At 48.6% G+C, this 24302-nt stretch overlaps 1 protein-coding gene across 3 annotated transcripts in view; it reads right to left on the minus strand.

The window, feature by feature from the left end:
• Positions 1-24302, minus strand: part of CFAP57 (cilia and flagella associated protein 57) — a 169779-nt gene that overhangs the window by 126927 nt on the left and 18550 nt on the right. Inside the window, exons 3-4 of one of the 3 annotated variants that reach the window (XM_029618441.1) lie at positions 21041-21357; positions 14414-14682 (exon numbers count right to left, since the gene is read on the minus strand). The exons of 1 other annotated variant lie outside the window; for it this stretch is intronic. In XM_029618441.1, coding sequence (XP_029474301.1) covers positions 14414-14682; positions 21041-21357 — 586 coding nt within the window. The remainder of the gene's footprint in view (positions 1-14413; positions 14683-21040; positions 21358-24302) is intronic. One more of the 3 variants, XM_029618442.1, reaches the window with a different exon arrangement.

Consider the following 24302-nt stretch of genomic DNA (forward strand, 5'->3'; position numbering starts at 1 on the left):
ATACTCGGTGAGGATGATGTAGTATCCGAACTGTCTCTTCATAAAGGTTTTATGAACTGGACTGTCTGTTTTGTTGACAGAGAACATTGGAGTTGGATTCCGTCAGGAACTATTTCTCTTTCATATGGAATGTTGGAGGTTAGAAAGGGATGTCTAACCTCTGTGAGTTCTTGAAGGTTTATGTGCAGTGTACCTTCCTATGAAGTCCATAGAGCTAGTGTCTGTAAGTCTTTCAGACGCTATGGTGATAGTGCAGGGAATGCAGGGGTGAGCCTGTCATATGCAAACGGAGTAGCCCACAATTGTGGGGTTTCCCTTTTTTTTTTGCTGGCCAAGTTATGTGAGTGGCCAAAAGTATGGAGAAAAAAGGAGTCCAGCTGTGTCTGAGGCCAAATTAATGTTGGCACATATGTAGATGCGTATGCGGAACTACGTAGATGTCTGAACATGTCATACTGGGTCAGACCAAGGGTCCATCAAGTCCAGCATCCAGTTTCCAACAATGGCCAATCCAGGCCACAAGAACCTGGCAGAAAAAGACATGTCTTGGCGCTCTGTCCTTGAAGTATCGTGAGCAGAATTATAGACCCTGTGAAGAGGGCTAATGCTCTCGGATAAGATAGGAAAACCTGTCGTGAATGTTGCGACTGTGGGCTTCCATGAATTTCAGATGGAATAAGCTCCAATGCAGAGGGTTTTTTTTTGATTAGTGGATTAGAAGTCCTAGATCGTCTAGGCCAGAATCGAATGCTAAGATGTCCGCTGGACGGTATGAGATGGTAATCGTTCAGCTAGGGAATATATATATATATATATATATATATATATATATATATATATATATATTGTGAAGGCTCACCGCCACTGCTGCCCTGGGTGCCGTGCTTCTGCGTCTGGTTTAGGCCTTCCGCGAGTCCCAGATATCCCTGGAGTCTGCCAGCCGCACGTAACTCCCTGGGTTCGGGTCCCCGCAGGTCCTGGCTTTGCTGGGCTTCTAGGTTCTCCTCATACGGAGTTGGGGGTAAAACAGCCCCCAATCCCCAAAGATAACACAGAGAAAGATAGTTCCTTCACAGCAGTTTAAAAAGCAATAGATGGGTGTATTACATTCGCTCTGCCACCTCCCCCATCCAGCTCTGCCAGTCCTCGGTAGCTCAAGGCCCGAACAAATGACCCTGCCCCCGCCCAAGCCCTCAGGCTCCTTTACAACCTGTGCTATAGCAGAGTTACCTCCCAAATCCCAAAACGTCTCTATTCGAACAGCAAACACACCCTGCTCCTTAGAGGCCTTCGCCCCAACTTCCCCTAAGGTATAAGTTATACCTTTCCCCTTTCAGGCTACTCTGTTTCCATGTGCGAGCTGGAGGATTCCTCTCCCCCAGAACCTACCTCCATCTCCTCTCCCTCCTGGCTCCTGGCCCTGGCTTTTTCTGGCCATTGCCACCATGTAGGCACGCCCTCTTCCTCTAGCTCCATAGGTTCACCTGTGTCTGACTCATTAGTCTCTAAGTCTGCCACCTGCTCGCCTCCAGGCTCTCCCCACAGGTCAGGTGGTGGTTCTGGGAACCTGGGATTTGTAGTTTTTCTCATCTTCACCTGTGCCCCCTGCTGTCTGGCTCTAGTATTACCTGCTGCCTTATGGTATCTTGTCTGTTCCTGCCCCCGGCAGCGCTGCACTACATCACAATATATATATATATATATATATATATATATAGCAAACCAAAAAATTATTTGGCAATAATGTCTCCCCTAGTGCTAAGGCTTATATACCAACAAATTTCCCAACAAATTCTTGTTAGGATATAAAGCACTGTTGTAACATGTAATAAAATATTTCAAAGGATATGGCTATTTTTAATCCTATAAAAATTTATTTATGATTACAAACAAATGTATGTTTTACAAATTTACAAATATATATATCTCCCTCTGATGACGAATGGTGCCACAGTACCCTCGTCTAGTATTTGGTGAAATCGTGGGGGAAGAAGGAAGGCCGAATGGACAAGTTTGATGGGTGGAATGGTTGATCGCCTATATAAAAAAACCATAGGTGACACCATGAACTGGGTGCTTCAATGTTCAAGCTGATGCCTGTTACAAAAAAAACAGTGCGATCTCCCGTGATGAAGGACTGAGGAATGGATTGGAGAGAATTCTTTCTGTTGTTATATTTGATTGTATTTTTTTTTTTTTTAAGGTAAGACCCATTAATGCAAGAGAAAGTGATTGTCATACTGGGAAATAAGTGGACAAAACTTTATCCCAGATGCCGCAGCTGGCGAGGCGTCCTAACATGCTGATATGATGCGTGTAGTTGATTAGCCCGTTGTCTCTATGGTTGGTAAGATGGAGGCTTACAATAGGAATAAGGCTTGAGGGGTGATTTTCCCCTTTTTTCCGTTTGTTTTTTTTTATGATCCTCGGTAGAGGTTCAAGGCTGAATGTTGACAGCGTGATAGATATGGATGTTGAGGAGATGTTAGGAAAATGAACTGTCGTTTCCTGTTTTTCAAGCCTCGTGACCGCATCGCTGAAAAAGGTCACATGATAAAATAAGTGGACTACCTGGAAGGCGTCTGACTGCCAAGGTAGCTGCTGAAGTCTTAAAAGAGACTTAAAAACCTTCGGACGAAGTTCAGGAAGTGCCTCCACCTACCCTCAAGGTTAAGGTGTTGAGGCAAGATTTGTTGGAATGTGGTGTTTAGAGTCCATAGATTAGCAAAGGGATGCGCAATGCAAGCTGGTGGTTTGCATGCGGGTTGTGAGCCATTAATATGAAATGCTCCCTTTTTTCTTTTAGCGGTAAGATGGAATGGATTCTGCATTTACCAGACATTTGCATTGCCGACTGAACTGTGTAACTTAAATGGTAGTACAGAAAGACAAATCTTTCATTTGTACGTCCAGTTGATATGACAATGTTGGGAACCCAGAAGGGAGTTTCTCAGGAATTCTGGCAGGATTATCAGTCCAGGAGGAACCAAAAAATCAAACTCCAGTTGTCACTCAGCCCCCTCCACAGAGAAGTAGACTTACTAGTCGTCATGCTAAACCTTGAATGACCTTTGCTGACTTGTCAGGAGGGAGAACCCCTGAAAATGAACTCGGCTCTAATATGACGGTTCTTGACGGTGTTTTGGTTTTGTTTTCGGTTTTGTTTTGTTTTTTTTGTGCTGGTTGGAAGAGCTGGTTTTGTAGCAGTGACGGATTGCTGATACAATGTTGTCAGATGGCTGGCGGGCACAACAATGCCTGTGCGCTTGTCATCGGCGCCGATGGTCTGGTGTACCTGCTGCCTGCGCTACTAACCCAGCGTTCTTGGTACACATCGGTTCCGCTGATGTCCCGGCGTGCCGATATCCTGGTCTGAGTAGTGCCACTTTAAATTGTGGATGGGCTGGAATGCCCTAACTGGTGGCGAGGCCATGGGTCGTAGTTATTGATGTCGCGGCCGAACCTGATATGCTGGTGCGCCGGCGCTCGCTTCGATGCGGTGGCTTGCTGATGGTCACATCAGTGCGTCGGCGCACAGCAGCCGCGTCGATGCGCCGACTGCCGCATCAACAAGTCGGAGCTCTGGCTGCCGCATCGACAAGTCGGCACCTGCGTCGATGCATCGGCGCGGTGTGTCGGTGTATCGCCGCTTCGACGTCTGTGTTGACTCCTTTGTTGCACCGGCGCCCACTGGACGCTCCAGCACCAGGTCTCTTCCTGTGCATGTCGGTGCTCATGTCGACCTCACGGTGCCCACGTCAACGCTCCGGAGCTGCAGCGCCCGTATCAACATTAAGGCTGACTGGTGCCTGCGCCCACACTTTGGCGCCCCCGCCCATGCTTCAGCAGTCACATCGACGCTGTGGCGCCCGCATCAAAGGTATGGCGATCCGGCATCCATGGGGGCGCTCGCATCGACGTGGCAGCCACTGTAATCAGCGGTTGGTATAAGTACTGCTGTGGCATCGACGTCATTGGTTAGGCGTGTCAGGTTTGGCGCCATCCATTCAGTAGGGCCGTCTTGTGTAAGATCAAACCACCGCTACTCAGCCTACTGCAATCTCACCCCTCCCCCAGTCTCCACTTGGTACTAGCTCGGGTACACCGGGAGGTCCAAGGAGATTAGTCGAGGTAGAAGTTCTGAGAGGGGGAGGGGGTGCCCCGAGATGTTAAGGAAGATCTTGTAAGGGCAGGCTGCTGAAGAAAAGAAATTTTATTTTTCATCTTTTTTTTTTTTTTTTTTTTAAATCAGATGAATATGGATAGTTTTAATTCCTTACTCTTCTTCTTTTCTTTTTTTTTTTTAGTTGAAGAGAGGAAAAGTAGAGAGCTCCGCACACTCTGTTGTGCGGAAAAAAATCAGACTGAGGTGCCTGAGGTAATCCTATCTCTATACATGAGGGAGGGAGCTCCTAGCTAAAACATTTTACTAGACTTTGAGAGCTCTGCCACCTAGTGGCATGGAGGAAATATCCATACAGCATGGCTAATTCAGCTGTTTATCTATGTGAAAATCCTTGTTCCACCTACCAAACACACACACACAGAAACTAAACAGCAAATAAAGGGCTTGATTTTCAAAAAAATGTACATGTTTAAAAATGGGTTTTACACATGTAAAAGCAGGTTTGCTTACTGTAAACTGTGTTTTCCGTAGATAGTAGGATGAATTAGCCATGCTGCATGGGGAAAGCAGAGTTGCTTACCTGTAACAGGTGTTTTCCTAGGACAGCAGGATATTAGTCCTCTCAAGTAGGTAACATCATCAGATGAAGCCCAGCTCGGAAAACGTTTGTTAAAGTTTCTAGAAACTTTAACTGGCACACTGAGCATGCCCAGCATGCCTCTAACCACGTAATCTATGCGGGGTCCCTCTTCAGTCTCGTAATATACAGGGTAGCCTATGGAAACCTAGCCTGCCTCTAATGCACTGGTATTGGAGGCGGGCTACTTTTCCATGGGCCACCCTGTAGAATTTCGAAAAAATAAAATAAAACTAGGAGAAAACCGAACTTTGCAGGGTGGCGGGTGGGTTTCCTGAGGACTAACATCCTGCTGTCCTAGGAGAACACCTGTTACAGGTAAGCAACTCTGCCTTCTTCTAGGACAAGCAGGATGGTAGCCCTCACTAATGGGTGAATGCCTAGCTACAGGCTGTTCCTGAAACCCTAACCAGGTGCCAATGGGCACAACAACTGAGGTGCTATTGGTAACACAGGGAGATAGCCTGAACCCGAACAATGGGCTTGGGGCAGGAAGAGTTGGGTTTTACATCTGAAAGAGATTTCGGAGGACAGACTGGTTAAAATTGCTATCGTGTTGGCTGTCCTATCCAGGCAGTAATGCAAGGCAAAGGTGTGGAGGGAGCTCCATGTCTCAGCCTTTCAGATCTCGTCCACAGGGACCACTCGTAAGTTGGCCACCGAAGCTGCCATAAATCGAATAGAGTGAGCCTTGACATGGCTCCCCAGCATCAGTCCCACCTGCATATAGCAGAAAGGGATTACAATCCGCCAGCTGGTTGTACAAGGTCTGCTTGGCTACCGCAACTCCCAATCGGTTTCTATCAAAAGAGAGAAAGAGTTGCATGGATTGCCTATGATCTGCCATCTAATCCAGGTAAAAGGCTAAGGCTCTCTTGCAATCCAGGCTGTGGAGATCCCTTTTGCCTTGGTGCAAATGAAGCTTTGGAAAAAAGGTGGGTAAGACGATGGACTGGTTCAGATGGAAATCCATTACCATCTTTGGCAAGAACTTAGGATGTGTACGCAGAACCACCCTAACATGAAAGAACTTCGTGTAAGGTGGGTAAGACACCAAAGCTTGAAGTTTGCTGACTCTGCACACCAAGGTGACCACCACTAGGAAGACGACCTTCCAGGTCAAGAACTTTAGATCACAGGAGTGCAGAGGCTCGAAAGGAGCCTTCATAAGTTGGGCCAGGACTACGTTGAGGTCCCAGGACACTGCAGGGGGCCTCAGGGGAGGCTTCAGTTGAAGCAGACCCTGCATGAAGTGCCTCATGATAGGGTGTACAGAGACGGGCGCATGATCCACTTCCTGGTGGTAAGCCCAGTAGCACTAAGATGCACCCTGACTCCGAGAGGTGTAGCAGGTAGTCCAGCAGCTTAGGGGTGGAGCAAGAGAACGGGTCTAAACTATGACTCTCACACCAAGTGGAGAACCTCTTCCACTTTAGGCCATAAGACTTCCTAGTAGATGGCCTCCTGGACTCCATCAAGGCCCGTGGTACACCGCCATCTGAGAAGTCCAAGGGCTGTAAAATCAGCCTTTCAACATCCACACCATGAGGGATAAGGCTCAGGGGTTGGGATGACGCAGCCTGCCTGGATCCTGTGTGATAAGGTCTGGGGAAGTCCCCAGACTGATCAGCTCTCTCAAGGCGAGATATTGCAGGAGCAGGAACCAGATCTGCCTTGGCCAATAAGGAGCAATAGGATCATGATCCCCTGGTCCTGCTGGAGCTTCAGGAGGGTCTTCGACACTAGTGGAAGCAGAGGATATGCATACAGGAGGCCCCTGCCCCAATGATGTGCAAAGGCATCCGATGCTGGCTCGCCATTCTCTTCAATCATGGAGAAGAATCGAGTTACCTTTTTGTTGCAGAGGGAGGTGAACAGATCCACGTCCGGGGTTCTCCAAAGATGGAAGATCCAATCCACAACCTCCTGCTTCAAGGACCATTTGTGGGGACTTAGGCAATCCGCCACTACTTTCTCCGTCCCTTGAAGGTACATGGCATGGAGCAGGATGCCTTGGGACAGAGCCCACGAGCAGATCTGGACCACCTCCTGGCACAGGAGGAACGATCTCATGCCTCCCTGTTTGTTGAGGTACCACCTTGCCACCTGGTTGTCGGTCAGGATGAGGACTACCTTGTTGGCTAGGTAATCCTGAAATGTCCAAAGCACGTATCAGATCACCCGGAGCTCCAGGAAGTTTATCTGATGCTGTGTTTCCTGAGTGGACCACTGACCTTGGACATGGAGGCCCTCTACATGGGCACCCCACCCGAGGTGGGAGGCATCTCTGGTGAGCACAACTTGAGCAGAGGAGGTCTGGAAGGATACCCCTATCTCCAAGTTGGATAGGATCTCCCACCATGCCAAGGAGATCCGGAGCAGTTGAGTAACTCGGATGCACACTCGAAGGTCCTGGGTGGCCTAGCGCCACTGGGATAAGAGGGCCCACTGAGCCCTGTGCAAATAAGCGAAGGGAGTGACATGGACGGTCGCTGCCATGTGTCCTAACAGCTGCAGCATATGGTGCGCTGAAACTTGGCGATTTTGAGAGATTGTTCCCGCCAAGGCCACTAAGGTGAGCATACGGTCCCACGGTAAAAACGTCCGAGCCTGTGCTGTGTCGAACCTGGCCCCAATGAAGTCCAACTGCGGTGACGGGACCAGTTGAGACTTTGGGTAGTTGACCAGAAATCCCACGGCCTCCAGTACCAGAATGGTGGAGTGCAGAGACCGCAGTGCTCTCTCCTGGGTGGCACTCTTGATGAGCCAGTCAGTCAGGTAGGGAAAAACCTGCACCCGTAGCCTCTTTAAGTAAACACCCACCACCACTAGGCACTTGGTGAAAACGCAGGGTGCAGACACCAGACTAAATGGCAACACCCGATACTGGAAGTGGTTCTTGCCTACCACAAACCGCAGGTACTTCCTATGGGCATGGGAAATTTCGATGTGGGTGTAGGTGTCCTTTAGATCGAAGAAGCATAGCCAGTCCCCTCTCCACAGAAGAGGTATCAGGGTGCCAAGAGAGACCATTTTGAGCTTTCTCTGTTTTAGGAATTTGTTCAAGGTCCACAAGGTCCACAAGGTCCACAAGTCCAGAATAGGATGGAGGTCACCTGTTCTTTTTGGAATCAGGAAATATCTGGAATAGAAGCCACTCCCTCGTTGCCCTGGGAGGAAGAATTCGACCATCCTAGCCATTACAAGGGTGGAAAGCTCCTTCAAAAGTATTTACTGATCCACCGAGAAGCCCCAAGTAGGGGGTGTTAAGAACCCTGGCCATGGCGCCCCGCGACCGGGCGTCAAGGAGCGTATAATCTCATCAAGATCCAAGAGGGTGACGAGTGGAAGACGGCATTTAACACCAGGGATGGACATTATGAATATTTAGTCATGCCATTTGGGTTAACTAACGCTCCAGCAGTATTTCAACATTTCATTAATGAGATATTCAGGGATCTGCTATATGTATGTGTTGTAGTCCATCTAGATGACATTTTGATTTTCTCTCAGAATTTACAGATGCATAGACAACATGTCGTCCTAGTGTTACAACGTTTAAGAGAAAATCATTTCTATGCCAAGCTCGAAAAATGCATTTTTGAGCAAGAATCCTTACCATTCTTGGGATATATAATTTCTAAACAAGGCTTTCAGATGGATCCGTCCAAAATAAAATGTATCCAAGAATGGCCTCAACCAAACGGATTACATGCGCTGCAACACTTCCTTGGCTTTGCTAACTACTACCGTAGTTTTATTCTGAATTTCTCCAAATTAGCAGCACCTCTCACGGCTCTTACACGCAAAGGAGCTAATATTAAAACTTGGCCTCCAGAAGCGGAGGAGGCATTTAGGGCGCTCAAGAGCTCATTCCTCAAGAAACCATGACTTCGGCATCCGGATCCCAGACGCCCATTTGTAGTCGAAGTGGATGCCTCCGCTGAAGGAGTAGGGGCCATCCTAAGCCAGAATGACACTACGGGAACATCTCATCCTTGCTCATATTACTCTAGGAAATTTTCGTCAGCCGAATGGAATTACTCCATCGGCGACAAAGAACTTCTTGCCATCAAACTGGCATTTGAAGAATGGGGACAGTGGCTGGAGGGAGCTCAGCACCGTATCACAGTTTACACGGACCATAAAAACCTGGTATACCTTCAACAGGCCCAACGTCTGAACCCACGCCAAGCTCGATGGGCATTGTTCTTTACACGTTTTAATTTCGAACTGCGTTATCGACCTGCTAACAAGAATATTAAGGCAGATGCCCTGTCTCAATCCTTCTCGGCAGAGGATATGGAAGAACCTATCCAACATATTATAGATCCGGCCTGCATCAACTTGGCTGCGACTTTCACAGTCCCACCTGGGAAAACAGTGGTACCCAAAAGACTACGTAATAAAGTGTTGGCCTGGGGACATGACTCTCAGCTAGCAGGACATCCTGGACGAGCTCGGACTCAGACACTTCTACAGCAGTACTATTGGTGGCCGGGAATGTGCAAGGACATACAAGCATATGTGGTCTCCTGTCCAACTTGTGCACAACATAAGATTCCCACGGGGAAAACACAAGGACTGTTACAACCATTACCAGTGCCTTTGAAACCATGGACACACATCTCCACAGATTTCATTGTGGATCTTCCGCCCTCGGAGGGCAACACTGTTATATGGGTAGTAGTGGATCGGTTTTCTAAAATGGCCCACTTTATCCCACTACCCTCCCTCCCGTCTGCTCCTTGTTTGGCTCAACTGTTTATGCGGCATATCTTCAGATTTCACGGTCTCCCGCTACATATTGTTTCTGATCGGGGTCCTCAGTTTACAGCTCATTACTGACGCAATCTCTGTAAAAAATTTCACATTGCTTTGGATTTTACTACCGCCTTTCACCCACAAGCCAATGGACAGGCTGAACGTACAAATCATGGATTGAAACAGTTTTTACGATTATACGTCAATTCTCGTCAAGATGATTGGGCGACTCTTCTGTCTTGGGCTGAATTTTCCCATAATTCTCATGCCTGTGTTTCTACGGGGGCTTCTCCTTTTCAGATCGTCTTTGGCAGACAACCCAGACCTCCACTGCCTTTGCCGTTACCGGTCCCATCGCCGGCAGCCCAGCTCACTGCAGTTCAATTAAAACGGCTATGGGTCCATACTCAACAGATGCTTCGGAAAGCGGCCCTCTCTGTAAAGACCTTTGCCGATAAGCGGTGTCAGCCAGGACCCCAATTCCGTCCGGGTGAGAAAGTGTGGTTAAGCACCCGGCACATCCGCCTGCGAGTTCCCTCCATGCGATTGGCTCCTCGTTACATTGGGCCCTTTCCGGTGCTTCGACAGCTGGGGCCCGTGACCTATCAGCTTCGCCTGCCAGCGACGTTGCGAATCCATAATTCCTTCCATGTGTCTCTTTTGAAGCCCGTGGTCCTCACTTGGCCTTCCCGGAAATCTCCTGACGTACCGCAAGTTCGGGCTGAGGATGAGACCATTTACCAGGTACACGAAGTGCTGGACGTCCGGAAAAGAGGCAAAACATGGGAGTATCTTCTGTTGTGGGAAGGATTCGGACCTGAGGAGAATTCTTGGGAGCCTGCTAAGAATATACTGGATAAGTCTCTTCTCATGAACGTTCATGTTGCCCATCCTGGAAAACCCAAGCCTTCTCGGGGGAGGCCTAAAGGAGGGGGTACTGTTAAGAACCCCGGCCACGGCGCCCCGCGACCAGGCGTCATGGCCACCGGCCGCGGCGGGCCGCGACCAGAGTCAGGTCGGCGGTCACGTTAGCGGTACTCACCGGGAGCGCTGGAGGCTCCCGCGGTGCAGGAAGGGCCTGTTAGGGTGTTCGCGGGGGCTGCTGCGGTTCCACATGGCCGCCTGCTTCTCGGCGGTCTGAATCCTCCCCCTCAGTCCTCTAGGAGCCGCGCGCGCGGCTGAAGCAAGATTTAAAGGAGCCATGACCGGATATTATCATGGCTCCTCCTGGGACTCCACCTCCTGGCTCCTGCATTTAAGACTAGGTCTGAGAACCAGACCTTGCCTTAGTATTGAGGCTTTGCTTGGTTCCTGTCCCTGTGTTCCTGGTATCCTGGTTCTTCGTCCCGCTTCTGCTCTTCCCTCCTCGCTGGATTGACTCTTCTGGACTCCGACCCCTGGACCGGCTTTGGACCGCTCTCTGGACCGGCTTTGGACCGCTCTCTGGACTCCGACCCCTGGACCGGCTTTGGACCTCTCTCTGGACTCAGACTCCTGGACTGACTTTGGATTTTTTTCGACTTCTCTACTTGGACTACCTACGACCAGCTGGAGGCGCCAGCAGTCTGGATTCCACGACCTGCAGGAGGCGCCTGCGTCCAGACCATCTTCTTTCTTCAGGTAGTCTCCTAAGTCCCAGCGGCCATGTCCCTACGGGCTCCTCCTGGGGGGGGATCACGAGCTTCCAGGGTGAAGCCATCTTCTCCACCTCTTCAGCCGGCCCTGCCATCCAACGGTAGAGACCGACGAAGGTATTCTCCCTTCTCGGCTGCGCTGACTCTACCTCGGAACAGGGGTCCACTCTCTGGTCCATAACAGGGGGAGAGTCTGGCGGCACACCCTGGAAAATGTAACCTGTACCCCTGACGAACGATGGACAGGACCCACTGATCTAAGATGATGGACAGCCAACAGTCTACAAAGAACCGTAGCTGACCTCCGACCGGAGGGCCCACCATCGAGGGCACCGGTGGCTGATTTACACTCTCTCGCAGCCAGTCAAAACCCCATGGCAGGGCTTTGTTGGGGCACCAGCTGAGGCCTAGAAACTCGTGTTTGCCAAGGGCGAGCTCTAGGGCCTGCCTGTTGAGACCTCACTCTGGTCACCGGAGGGTAGTACTTCCTCGGATGGTAAAAAGGGTGCCTAGGCCTTTGCCGTGAGGACTTCTTCCTGACGAGTGTTGGTCTGAGGTGCTAGCTGAGAGATGCTGAAGTGTCTCATGATGATCCTTTAGCACTACTGCCTCCTTAATCTTGTCAACGAAGAGATTCTCTCCAGTACAGAGCAGATCTGCAAGCTGTTCCTGAACCTCCGCATGGAGGTCGGAGGCGTGGAGCCAAGCCATAAGGTGGGCATCGATCCCGATTGCCACCCCCTCGCCGCCGTCTCAAAGACATCATAGGCGTATCGGACCTCATGCCTGTCGCACTCCAAACCCTGCTGGACCATCTTCAGGAAGTCTTCCTGCAGTTGCTGAAGCAGGCACTCAACCTGATCTTGGACTTGCTTCAGAGATTCCTGGAATATTGGCTCATAAATAGCTGATAGCAGGCAATACGAGCCGCCAGCATGGAGCCCTGGAAGATTTTTCTCCCTAGAGTGTCCAGGGCCCTGTGCTCTTGGCCTAGGGGAGCTGAGGCATGTGTTCGAGAACACTTTGCTTTTTTGAGGGTGGATTCAACCACCACAGACCAGTGTGGGAGCAGATGCCTCTCAAACCCCTTGATGAACCAAACCAGATACACCACATCAGTCTTCCTGTTCACCAGGGGTACTGAGATTGGGTGTTCCCAGAGCCGAACAAACAAGTCCTTAAAATGTCATGAACCGGGGACAGCCACCACCTCCTTAGACGCATCCATAAACTGGAGGAACTCCAGGATCTTGTGCTGGGAGTCCTCCTCCATCAGGAACGGGACAGACTGCAAAAGTCAGGTCCTTGGGAAGTGATTGACGCCTCTCCTCCAGAGGCGATTGCTCAGAAGGCAGGTCCGAGGAGTCCTCCGAGGAGGACTCTGATGCATCATCCCCTCCCATGGATCGTACAGGGTGAACTCCTCACTCAGATTGCCTGGGGATACTGTAAACCGATCTGATATGGTATTCAACCATGAAGCTCGGTATAGAAAAATGCGAAATAAATAAATAAATACTGGTCGGGGAGCCCAGACTTCACCCTTGGCCCGAGGCACCGATGGCACTGAGGGCACCGGGAGCCCTGGTGGCTTTGAGGGACCCAGCAGGGGCTCAGGCAATGCTGGTTGTGGGGTTGGAGGCAAAAACGGAGCCACTGGTCCCGATGGCCCACCCTCATCTGAGGAATCGGCGATGGGAATGGACTCCGTCGGGAGCAGCATCAGTGCTCGAGGCACTGGCACCGACTGCATCGGTAGTGCACCAAGGAGCAAATCCAAGTGCTCCAGCCTTGGTGCCAGCACAGGCTCCGGCATCTGTGGTGGCCCTATGGGGCTGGCGGCTCAATGTCTTGAAGGGCTCGTCCGGCTGCCAACCGTACTCTGTGCTCTAACTCCTCCTCAAATGCTGCTGAAGAAAGGACAGTCAGAGGAGGAGGTGTGACCTGGACTCCCTCGGAGCCCCAGGGAGACTAATGTCCGGCAACAGAATCATTGGGGACCGCCTCGGGCCTCCAGCTTTGATGGAGAGCAATGACTCTTCGGGCTGGGGCTGCTTTGGGGGCATCTTGGTCAGTGCCAGTGCCTTCCCGAGCTTGGTCTCATGCGAGGATGGAGACTGATGATGGTGCTTCCTCGATTTCCCACAGTGCTCGGTCTGGTCTTTTCCCATCGCTGAGGGAGATGGAAAAGACCAGGACCTGGAATGAGAAGAAATGGAAGCAGGCTGGTTCCCAGCACCCAATTCGACCTGGGGACCCGGTGCGGGAGAAGACAGCACAGGACTGGCAGTCATCAACTCCCTTTTCACCAGGGGCGTTGATGCCCCTGATGTTGATGCCGACAGACCAGACGTCCTGGGGCCGAACAGCTTCTCCATTTTGTCAAGGCATGCGCAGCGACCCTTAGGGGTCATTTGGGCACAAAGTGACACCCCCTGACATCGTGTGATGCCCCCAGGCACAAGACCTCGTGAGGGTCTGTAATGGACATGGTCCGGGGGCACTGGCGAAACCCTGATGATGCTATTTCAAAAGTAACCGATGAGCAGTCAATGGCTGATGGCCACCAGGGGATGGCACCATCGGGGATCGACTGCACAACGGAACAACTCACTGCGACGCCCTCTAACTAAGTCCAGGAGGGAAGAAGAGGGACCCGGCACCGGAAAAAAATAAAGAAACACTTAAACATTGTAGTTTTCCTACAACAACAGCAAGAGCTCCAAATCCACGAGATGACAGCTCCGCGGAAAAGAAGAGACTGACGAAGGACCTCGCGTGGACGTGTGGTAAGTGGCATGCTGGACATACTCAGTTTTCCGTGCCAGGCTCCATAAGAACAAGAAATTGCCATGCTGGGTCAGACCAAGGGTCCATCAAGCCTAGCATCCTGTTTCCAACAGAGGCCAATCCAGGCCATAAGAACCTGGCAATTACCCAAACCCATCTGATGATATCACCCATTTGTGAGGACTACCATCCTGCTTGTCCTAGTAGAATTAACCATCCCTATTTCCACTTTCCCCTTCCTGGGAAGAAATATTCATGAACTACTTGTCACTGGTATCCCCCAACTTAAGAGGATTATTATTCTCCTTCCACTGCTACCGGTGTTTTTACCTATCTGCCTGTACCCCAATAGGATAAGACACTGCTCATCTGTCCTACACTTGACCCACATAGAAAGCTAATACCCAACCCTCTTATCAGGAAAGTAGATTTCTCCATTAATACCCTAACAAGGAACCTTACCTGACAGTATCAACTGGTGTGCTTAGTTTGGCTTTTGGTGTAACAATGGTCTCCCAGCGCACATCGCCCAATTCAAACAGATAGAGTTTCCCAGTGTCTGTACCAGTGATGACCCTATCTTCAGAGAGCCAGGCATGCGACAGGAAATTCTGGGGCTCTAGCTTCAGAAAGTTGGTCTGTTTCAAGTTTCCCTCAATATAGCGGAAGAGTTTAAAAACGTTATTCCCAGTTACACAGATCTGGGTGTTATCCTGTGGGTTGAAGCTCACCTAGAAAGCAAAAATATGTCTCACAGAAGTTTTAACAAAGGCTAGAAGCACAGAAAGATGCAAGAAAATGTGCAGGTGGATTCAGAGCTGGTGAGACGATGTATCTAATTTAATTATTACTTAATTATTTTGTTACCCAATTTCCTGTAGAAATGCCTAAACCACATTACAAATGAACAGAAATACATTAAAAAAAACAAAACGAATAAAAATGCAAATAAATAAAATAAATACAGTAATGCAATTAAAAGACAGCCATGACAATGTAACTATTAAAAAGTAAAATACAGCAAATAAAAACTGAATTTAAAGTTAAATAATCAACTACATAGCATAAACATTAAAATAAAAAGTCGATAATTCCTACCACCTATAGAACAACCATCTTAACCACTTTCCATTTAATTGACAGATGTTACAAGTGAAATGCCACAGATTTAGCATTAGGTCTGCTACTATTTGTATTTATAATTAATTTAGGAATGAAAATTGAAGACAAAGAGATGTAAAGCTATAATTCTTAGCAGTGGGGATATATGATGTGTACACATAAACAGTTGATTGCAGGTAAGAAGAAGCTGGTCATCCAGTTTGTCTGTTTGTGTGTACCTACTTGAACTGTGCTGGAGGGGCCCTCAAGGACCTTGAGCTTTTCATTCTATGGAAAATGGTTCCCTTCTGCTACTTTAATGAAGCTTGCTAGATATTTAAATGCTTGTATCATATCTTCCATTTTCCTTCTCCTAGACCAGAGCTGCTCAAACCGGTTCTTGGTGCCCCATCCCAACCAGTCGGGTTTTCAGGATATCCCTAATGCATATGTATGAGAACCATTTAAAAACATAGGAGGTATTGCATGCAAATAAATCTCATGCATATTCATTAGATATATCCTGAAAACCTGATTGGTTGGAGGTGCCCCAAGGACAGGTTTGAGCACCCCTGTCTTAAACTACATATTTTGCTCCTTCAGTCTCTCTAATTAGCTTATAATGCAGGCCGTGCATCATTTTAGTGCCCCCTTGAATTGTCTCCACCTTTTAAATGCGCTTTTGTAGATGTGGTCTCCAGAACAGAACACAGTTTTCTAGACTGGGTCTCACCAAAGACCTGTAGAGTTGTAATATTTATTTATTTCCAATTTTTATATACTGTATACTCAGCAAAAGCTGACTGGAACAGTATACAACACAATCAAATAAACAATAATAACATACAATAAAATACATCATAAAATACATTAAAATACATTAAAATCTAAGGCGACACACTTACTCAAATAAATCAAATAAACAATAATAACATACAATAAAATACATTAAAATCTAAGGCGACACACTTACTCAAATCAGACAGTTTTAACCCCTCCCCTCCCAAGCCCCTGGGAACAACCAGGCTTTCACCCTTTTCCTAAAAGTCAAATAATACTTCCTATTTCTACTAGTGATATCTCTGTTATGCATCCAAGTATGCGAACAGTGCTGCAACAGGATTCCTGGGACATATTTCTGCTGATATATCTCATGAAATTGTGAATAAAGAAATGTTCATGAAACATGTACGTGTCAGGAGACACAGCTGTCTTCACAAATTATCTTTATTTACTTCCGTAAATTGGCGACTGGTTGAAAGAATTGTTTTTGCTTTTATCAGAGTTTACTTTATGAATCAGTTTTACCTGTCTGCATCCTCACCTCTCCTGGCTGATATGTATGTGTGTGTGTGTGTGTGTGTGTGTTTGTGAGACAGAATAATTTTTGCAAACACTGTGAGGGATAGCCCTAGAAAGATGGAGAGTGAGTTTGTGCCACTAGAAAGCCGCTGAGAGAATCATCAAGCCGCGGTAGGAATATAACATGTGTAAACAGTGTATATCGCTTGATAAATGATGTATAGCATGCAATATTGTCATGGGTGTCAACTCCTGGACTGCAGTGGGGTTGACACAACCTAACAGGCTGAACCTACTAGGCTCATGCCAATAGATGGTGGACTTACTCTTTCTAGGACTGGAGCTGGGGCTTCACCTATACAAGCCATTGGATTCCAGGGGCTGGCAGGGCTTAGTTGAAAGTCCTGCAAGTACTGGGCAGACAGAGACGAGATGGGAACAACAGTCAGAGCTGGCAGCAAAAAATCAGTATCTGGGTCCAGGCTAAGGTCAGACAGGTGGGGAGCAATCGGTATCAGGTCCAGGCCAAGGTTGGGGCAGGTGGCAAGAAGGTAGGTCAAGATCCAAGCTGGGGTCAGGTCAGGCAGCAGTCCAGAAGAGTAGTCAGTATACACAAGAGAGGTCAGAACCAGGAAACAGGCAAAGACAGATAGGCACAACAAGACAAGACACCAGGGACCAAGACACAGGCATGCAGACAGGGCAAGGTAACAGAGAAACAGGGAAGGGCAGGGAGGCAACGAGGCTAGGCAGGAACAAGATGAGACAAGGCAGGATAACAAGGAGAAAGGCATAGAGAGGAGCAAAATGCATTGCAATGCAAGAGGACCTGTTGCTGAGGCAGCATCTAGGAGTGTGGCTGGGGTTTAAATCCCCAGCACATACTGATATTCTCATCCTGCGTTGCTGCCAGTTGCCCGTCAAGGGGTTTATGAGAGCCAGGCTGTCGAGCACATGCAAACCTTAGGGATCGGTGTGGCATGGCTGAGAGACCAGCGTCGGTGGTGTTCCTGCCATACAGGGATCCAGGCAGCATCAGGGAAGGTTGGCGACATCCGGGGTAAGTGCATCCGGTCATGGGGCTGTCCTGTGACCAGTCAAATGTTACAGATGTAGCCCTATCACAGCAAAATCACTCAATATTCATAATAATTAACATACATTTGGCCAGATTCACCCCCCCCCATTCCAATGACCTGCTTTGCATGAGATTTGCATACATGAATTTGCAAATCTATGCAAAGTAGCTAGTGCATAGGTAATCTGATATAAATAAAATAACGTGGCTGACTTATGGGCCGATACAGTAAACCGCGCGGGAGAGCTGGTGAGCTCCCGCTCTCCCGACGAGCGCCCAGGCCACTTTCCTGGGCACGCGAATCACTAAGCAAGGTTATACAAATGAGGGCCCGCGGTAATAAGGAGGAGCTAGGGACACGAGTACGTCCCTAGCGCCTCCTTTTTGACAGAAGCGGCGGCTGTCAGTGGGTTTGACAGCTGACGCTCAATTTTACCGGCGTCGGTTGTCGAACCCGCTGACAGTCTCAGGTTCAGAAAACGGACGCTGGCAAAATTGAGCGTCCGTTTTCCAACCCGTGGGCAGATTATTTATTTTTTTTATTTTTGGGGCATCCGACTTAATATCGCTATGATATTAAGTCGGAGAGGGTAGAGAAAAGCAGTTTTTTCTGCTTTTCTGTACATTTTCCGGGTGCCGGCCGAAATTCACTCCTGCCTTTGGGTAGGCGTTAAATTCTGAGAGTAAAATGTGTGGCTTGGCTGCACATTTTACTTTCTGTATGGCGCGGGAATAACTAATAGGCTCATCAACATGCATTTGCATGTTGCGGGCGCTATTAGTTTCGGGGGGGAGTTGGCCGCGCACTTTCGACGCGCTCTTACCGTGCATTTTCAACGTGTTATTGTCCCTTACTGTATAAGGGGTACAAATAGCGCGTCGAAAACGCGCAGCCAAACAGGGGCTAACGGTGCACTCGGCTGAGCGCACCATACTGAATCGGCCCGTTAGAAATTTAACATGGGAGCGGGTCCTAAAGTTCCCAGGTTAGATTTAAAGTGCGAACATCAAACCAATGCCCTTCTTCATCCTGGGGGTGCCACAAAAGCAGCCACGACAATTAAAATATAAAACCAATGATGGGCGTCCCCCCCAACCCAATGAAGATGTATCCTACCCCACCCTCCCCTTTCAATACAAAAAGTGCCAGACAGGTCCTCCCAACCCCTGAATTAAAAATTAGAAGTTCCCCCCTCTACCACGCCCCGTCCAAGGCCAAAGAATTGTCGATGTACAACCCTCCCACTATTCACTACCTCAAAATGAAGATTGCTAGCAAGTGAAAGGGTCTGGGACACCCCTTAGCCCCAGCTGGCACCACTTTCCTTGCCCAATGGTAGCCTCAGAGTGAGGCGGGGGAAGGGGGTCAGTTTTGACCCCTGCACACTTGTTTTTACTTTATGCCATTATTTTTTAGAAGTTGGGCCCTTAAATGCAATGCCGACCCTATGCATTGGGGACTGCCATCGCACTTTAAAGGCTCATACCATATTGTTTTGCCTTGCGGACATTTACTGCAAGACAAAATAACGTGGCAATACAGTCAGGATATTTTTTTGTGGAGAGGGGTCCACTATTGTGGGTACAAACCCTGCGATAGTGGGTTCTCTCCCATGAAAAAGCTTCACAGCTTAGAAAATCCAGATTTAAGAACATAAGAACATAAGAAATTGATATAATGGGGCAGACCATTATTCCAGCTCAGGTGTGCTGAGTGCACATTACCTGCCTGGGATAGACTGTCCCACTCATCTCACAGTGTTACCTGAAAGGGTCTGCATGCTCACCATCATTATTCCAGCTCAGGTGTGCTGAGTGCACATTACCTGCCTGGGATAGACTGTCCCACTCATCTCACAGTGTTACCTGAAAGGGTCTGCATGCTCACCATCATTATTCCAGCTCAGGTGTGCTGAGTGCACATTACCTGCCTGGGATAGACTGTCCCACTCATCTCACAGTGTTACCTGAAAGGGTCTGCATGCTCACCATCATTATTCCAGCTCAGGTGTGCTGAGTGCACATTACCTGCCTGGGATAGGCTGTCCCACTCATCTCACAGTGTTACCTGAAAGAGCCTGTATGCTTACTATCATTATTCCAGCTCAGGTGTGCTGAGTGCACATTACCTGCCTGGGATAGACTGTCCCACTCATCTCACAGTGTTACCTGAAAGAGCCTGTATGCTTACTATCATTATTCCAGCTCAGGTGTGCTGAGTGCACATTACCTGCCTGGGATAGGCTGTCCCACTCATCTCACAGTGTTACCTGAAAGAGCCTGTATGCTTACTATCATTATTCCAGCTCAGGTGTGCTGAGTGCACATTACCTGCCTGGGATAGGCTGTCCCACTCATCTCACAGTGTTACCTGAAAGGGTCTGCATGCTCACCATCATTATTCCAGCTCAGGTGTGCTGAGTGCACATTACCTGCCTGGGATAGGCTGTCCCACTCATCTCACAGTGTTACCTGAAAGAGCCTGCATGCTCACCATCATTATTCCAGCTCAGGTGTGGTGAGTGCACATTACCTGCCTGGGATAGACTGTCCCACTCATCTCACAGTGTTACCTGAAAGAGCCTGTATGCTTACTATCATTATTCCAGCTCAGGTGTGCTGAGTGCACATTACCTGCCTGGGATAGGCTGTCCCACTCATCTCACAGTGTTACCTGAAAGAGCCTGTATGCTTACTATCATTATTCCAGCTCAGGTGTGCTGAGTGCACATTACCTGCCTGGGATAGGCTGTCCCACTCATCTCACAGTGTTACCTGAAAGGGTCTGCATGCTCACCATCATTATTCCAGCTCAGGTGTGCTGAGTGCACATTACCTGCCTGGGATAGGCTGTCCCACTCATCTCACAGTGTTACCTGAAAGAGCCTGTATGCTTACTATCATTATTCCAGCTCAGGTGTGCTGAGTGCACATTACCTGCCTGGGATAGGCTGTCCCACTCATCTCACAGTGTTACCTGAAAGGGTCTGCATGCTCACCATCATTATTCCAGCTCAGGTGTGGTGAGTGCACATTACCTGCCTGGGATAGGCTGTCCCACTCATCTCACAGTGTTACCTGAAAGGGTCTGCATGCTCACCATCATTATTCCAGCTCAGGTGTGCTGAGTGCACATTACCTGCCTGGGATAGGCTGTCCCACTCATCTCACAGTGTTACCTGAAAGGGTCTGCATGCTCACCATCATTATTCCAGCTCAGGTGTGCTGAGTGCACTGCACATTACCTGACTGGGATAGGCTGTCCCACTCATCTCACAGTGTTACCTGAAAGGGTCTGCATGCTCACCATCATTATTCCAGCTCAGGTGTGGTGAGTGCACATTACCTGACTGGGATAGGCTGTCCCACTCATCTCACAGTGTTACCTGAAAGAGCCTGTATGCTCACCATCATTATTCCAGCTCAGGTGTGGTGAGTGCACATTACCTGCCTGGGATAGGCTGTCCCACTCATCTCACAGTGTTACCTGAAAGAGCCTACATTCCAGCATTAACTCAGCTGACACATTTTCCTCTTGTTGATGTTCAGCAATAGTCACCCCTCACAAGCTAAGATTGTTCTAAACTGTGCAGCCTGTTAAGTGTTACCTGATACACTGGGTTGTTCTGAAGGTCAGTTTTGATTGTTGCCATTATTTTCTGCTTCTCCCACATCCAGTAAATGAGGATCCAATCTGGAGCTCCAGTCTGAGCCACAAGGTACTTGGAGTCTGGGGAAAATGCCATGCTAACAAATTCCTGGGCACTGACATCCGATATGCTCAATACTTTCCGCTTCTTACAGGGCATGGTTGTCAGTTCATAAATGGTGACTGTGGCTTTCTCCAGACCCTTTTCAGAGATAGCCAAATAACGGCGGTTAAGACTGATAGCCAGGGCCTGCATTCCTTGACTTTTTTCTGATCCTGAAAATCACAACACATCCTTTACTTGCCACAACAAATAACTGCAAAAAGCCCACTAAGCTATATCAATCAAGAGAGAACACATACTGTACCAGTGGAATTCTAGTCTGCAGAGGTTCGTGCAAGTATGTATGAGTTTCTATGTTCATAAACAGATCAATATGCAAAGGTCTGTGCTTCTGCATGGGTTACATGTTTGTTTTGCTAATTATGTCAATCTAATGGCTTTTACTGTATTTTGTGTTACAGTTGTGTATTTATTCTTGTGATCCACCAAGATCTTTAGATTGGTGGAAAACAAATGTTTTAAAATAAATAAATGTGTGTCTAAATTATGTTTCTGGTTCTGTGTGTGTGTGAAAGAGAGAGAGAGAGTCAGACAAGTAGAACACTGACAGAGCGCCTGTCTGGAAAGGTGAGGAAACAGACTATAAATAAAACTGGCAACACAGTAGCAGGAAATTTCAATTATTTCATTACAGATTGGATAATTGTCACCTCAAGACTTGCTAGGAAGGTACAGTTCCTAGATGTTATAAATAAATAAAGGCAACAAGATCAGCATTCAAAAAGTTCAAAGGAACTCAATATAGAAACATAGAAATGACGGCAGAAAAGGACCAAACGGTCTATCCAGTCTGCCCAGCAAGCTTATGGTAGCATCAGCTGCACCATACAGGTCTCCCCTATAATGGTAGCATCAGGGAGTGGCATCTGCTGTGGCATACAAGTTACTCCCATACTTAGTTTCCCAAATCATTAAAACTCAGGACCCTTGTTGGTTACTGTCTGAGTCCAATTCCCTGTTATCTCTTATCTCTTGCCATTAAAGCAAAGAGCAATGTTGGACTTACATCACAATTTTAAAACTAATTGGTTAAGGGTAGTAATTCACATCAGCAAGTTACCCCCTTGCTTATTTGTTTTCCCAGACCGTAAAATTCAATGTTCTTTTTGGTTGCTGTCCGAAACTGTTGCGCCAGAGGTGGACCCTTGGGCCGAGGTGGGGTTGATGCAACCCGTAGGAGGGATCCTACAGGTCTCCACCATTGGTAGGCGAAGATGGCTGATGGCCGGAGGCTGGCTGGCGCTTCACCAACACAAGCCTTCGTTCCCCACGGGTTGAGCCTTTGAGTGCCGGGGACGGCTGAACTTAGGTGGGCCTCCAACAGTCGTTGTTGATGGAAGGATCGAGGTCAGCCCAGAGGCAGCAACAGGACAGAGTACCAATCTGTACTGGACGAGGCAGAGTCCTGGAGACCCGGGCACCAACAGAACCAAAGTCAGACAGAGGGCGCCCTAGCAAGAACAGGCCGAAGCCTGAATAGGCCAGGTCCAGGATGTAGACTGAAGAAGTGTCGTAGGGCAAGCTGGAATCAGAGCTGGTGGCAATCTGGAAGCAGTGGCAAGCAAGGCTGAGGTCTAGACGAGGAGAGAGTCAAGTGCGAAGTCAGGCAATGCAGAGGTCTGGGTCTGGAGAGAGGCAACAGAGTAGTCAGGCAATGCAGAGGTCTGGGTCTGGAGAGAGGCAACGGAGTAGTCGGGCAATGCAGAGGTCTGGGTCTGGAGAGAGGCAACGGAGTAGTCGGGCAATGCAGAGGTCTGGGTCTGGAGAGAGGCAATGGAGTAGTCGGGCAATGCAGAGGTCTGGGTCTGGAGAGAGTCAACGGCGTGGTCGGGCAAAGCAGAGGTCCGGGCTTGGAGAAAGTCAATAGCGTGGTCAGGCAAAGCAGAGTCAAAGTCAGTGAAGGCAATCTGAGGAAGGGTTGAAGATCAGGAATGCAGGAACGAGGAAATCAGGAACAGGAGTCAACGAGGATCAGGAACCAGGAACACGGAGAATCACAAAGAGGCAACGAGTACTCGACCAGCGAGGGGACCTGCTGCAAAGGCAATCTTAGGAAGCTGAGTCTGGGCTTAAATACCGGAGCTCTGCTGACATCATCATCTGGGGCCATGGCTCGGTTCTTGCCACGGGCCCTACTTAAGCCTTAGAGATGTGCACGCGCGTCTAGGGAGGGGCATGACGTTGAGAGGTGGCATCTCTCCATGGGCCACGCAGAGAGGCCTGATGCGGAGCACCAGAATCCGTAGCTGAGCCAGAGGCACCAGGGGCGGCCTGAGGACGGAGCCGGGGGCCTACTGCCGCCAGGGACAAGGGACCCGGCACTGGATTCACTTGAGAGAGGTAAGGGGGCCGAGCCGCAGGTCTGCTGCGGCCAGCACGCATAACAGAAACTAATTCCCATTTTCCTCTTTTCCCCCTGCCATTAAAGCAGAGAGCAATAATGAGTTGCATCAACAGTATGAAGGCTTATTAGATAAGGGTAGTAATCGCCACACCAGCAAGTTACCCCATTGTTCTCTTTTCCTAATTTCCATCCTCTAGCTTTTAGGGATCCACAGTGTTTATCCCATGCCCCTTTGAAATCTTTCACAATTTTTGTTTTCACCACCTCCTCCAGAAGGACATTCCAGGGATCCACCACCCTCTCCATGAAGAAATATTTTCTGATGTCGGTTCTGAGTCATCCTTCCTGGAGTTTCATTTTGCGACCCCTAGTTCTACTGATTTCTTTCCAACAGAGAAGGTTTATCAAATGAGCATCATTAAAACCTTTCAGGTATGTGAAGGCTGTACCATATCTCCCCTGCATCTCTTCTCCTCTAGGGTATACATATTTAGTTCCTTCAACCTCTCCTCATAAGTCATTTGATGGAGACCTCCCACCATTTTTGTTGCCCTTCTTTGGACCGCCTCCATCCTGTTTCTGTTTTATTTGAGATACGGTCTCCAGAACTGATCACAATACTCAAGATGAGGCCTCATCAAGGACATTATCACCTCCTTTTTCTTACTGGTTATTCCTCTTTCTATGCAGCCCAGCATTCTTATGGCTTTAGCTATCTCCTTGTCACATTGCTTCGCTGATTTCAGATTGCTA

The sequence above is a fragment of the Rhinatrema bivittatum genome, chromosome 10 (genome assembly GCF_901001135.1).
Source record: "Rhinatrema bivittatum chromosome 10, aRhiBiv1.1, whole genome shotgun sequence".
In the NCBI taxonomy this organism is placed as follows: domain Eukaryota; kingdom Metazoa; phylum Chordata; class Amphibia; order Gymnophiona; family Rhinatrematidae; genus Rhinatrema; species Rhinatrema bivittatum.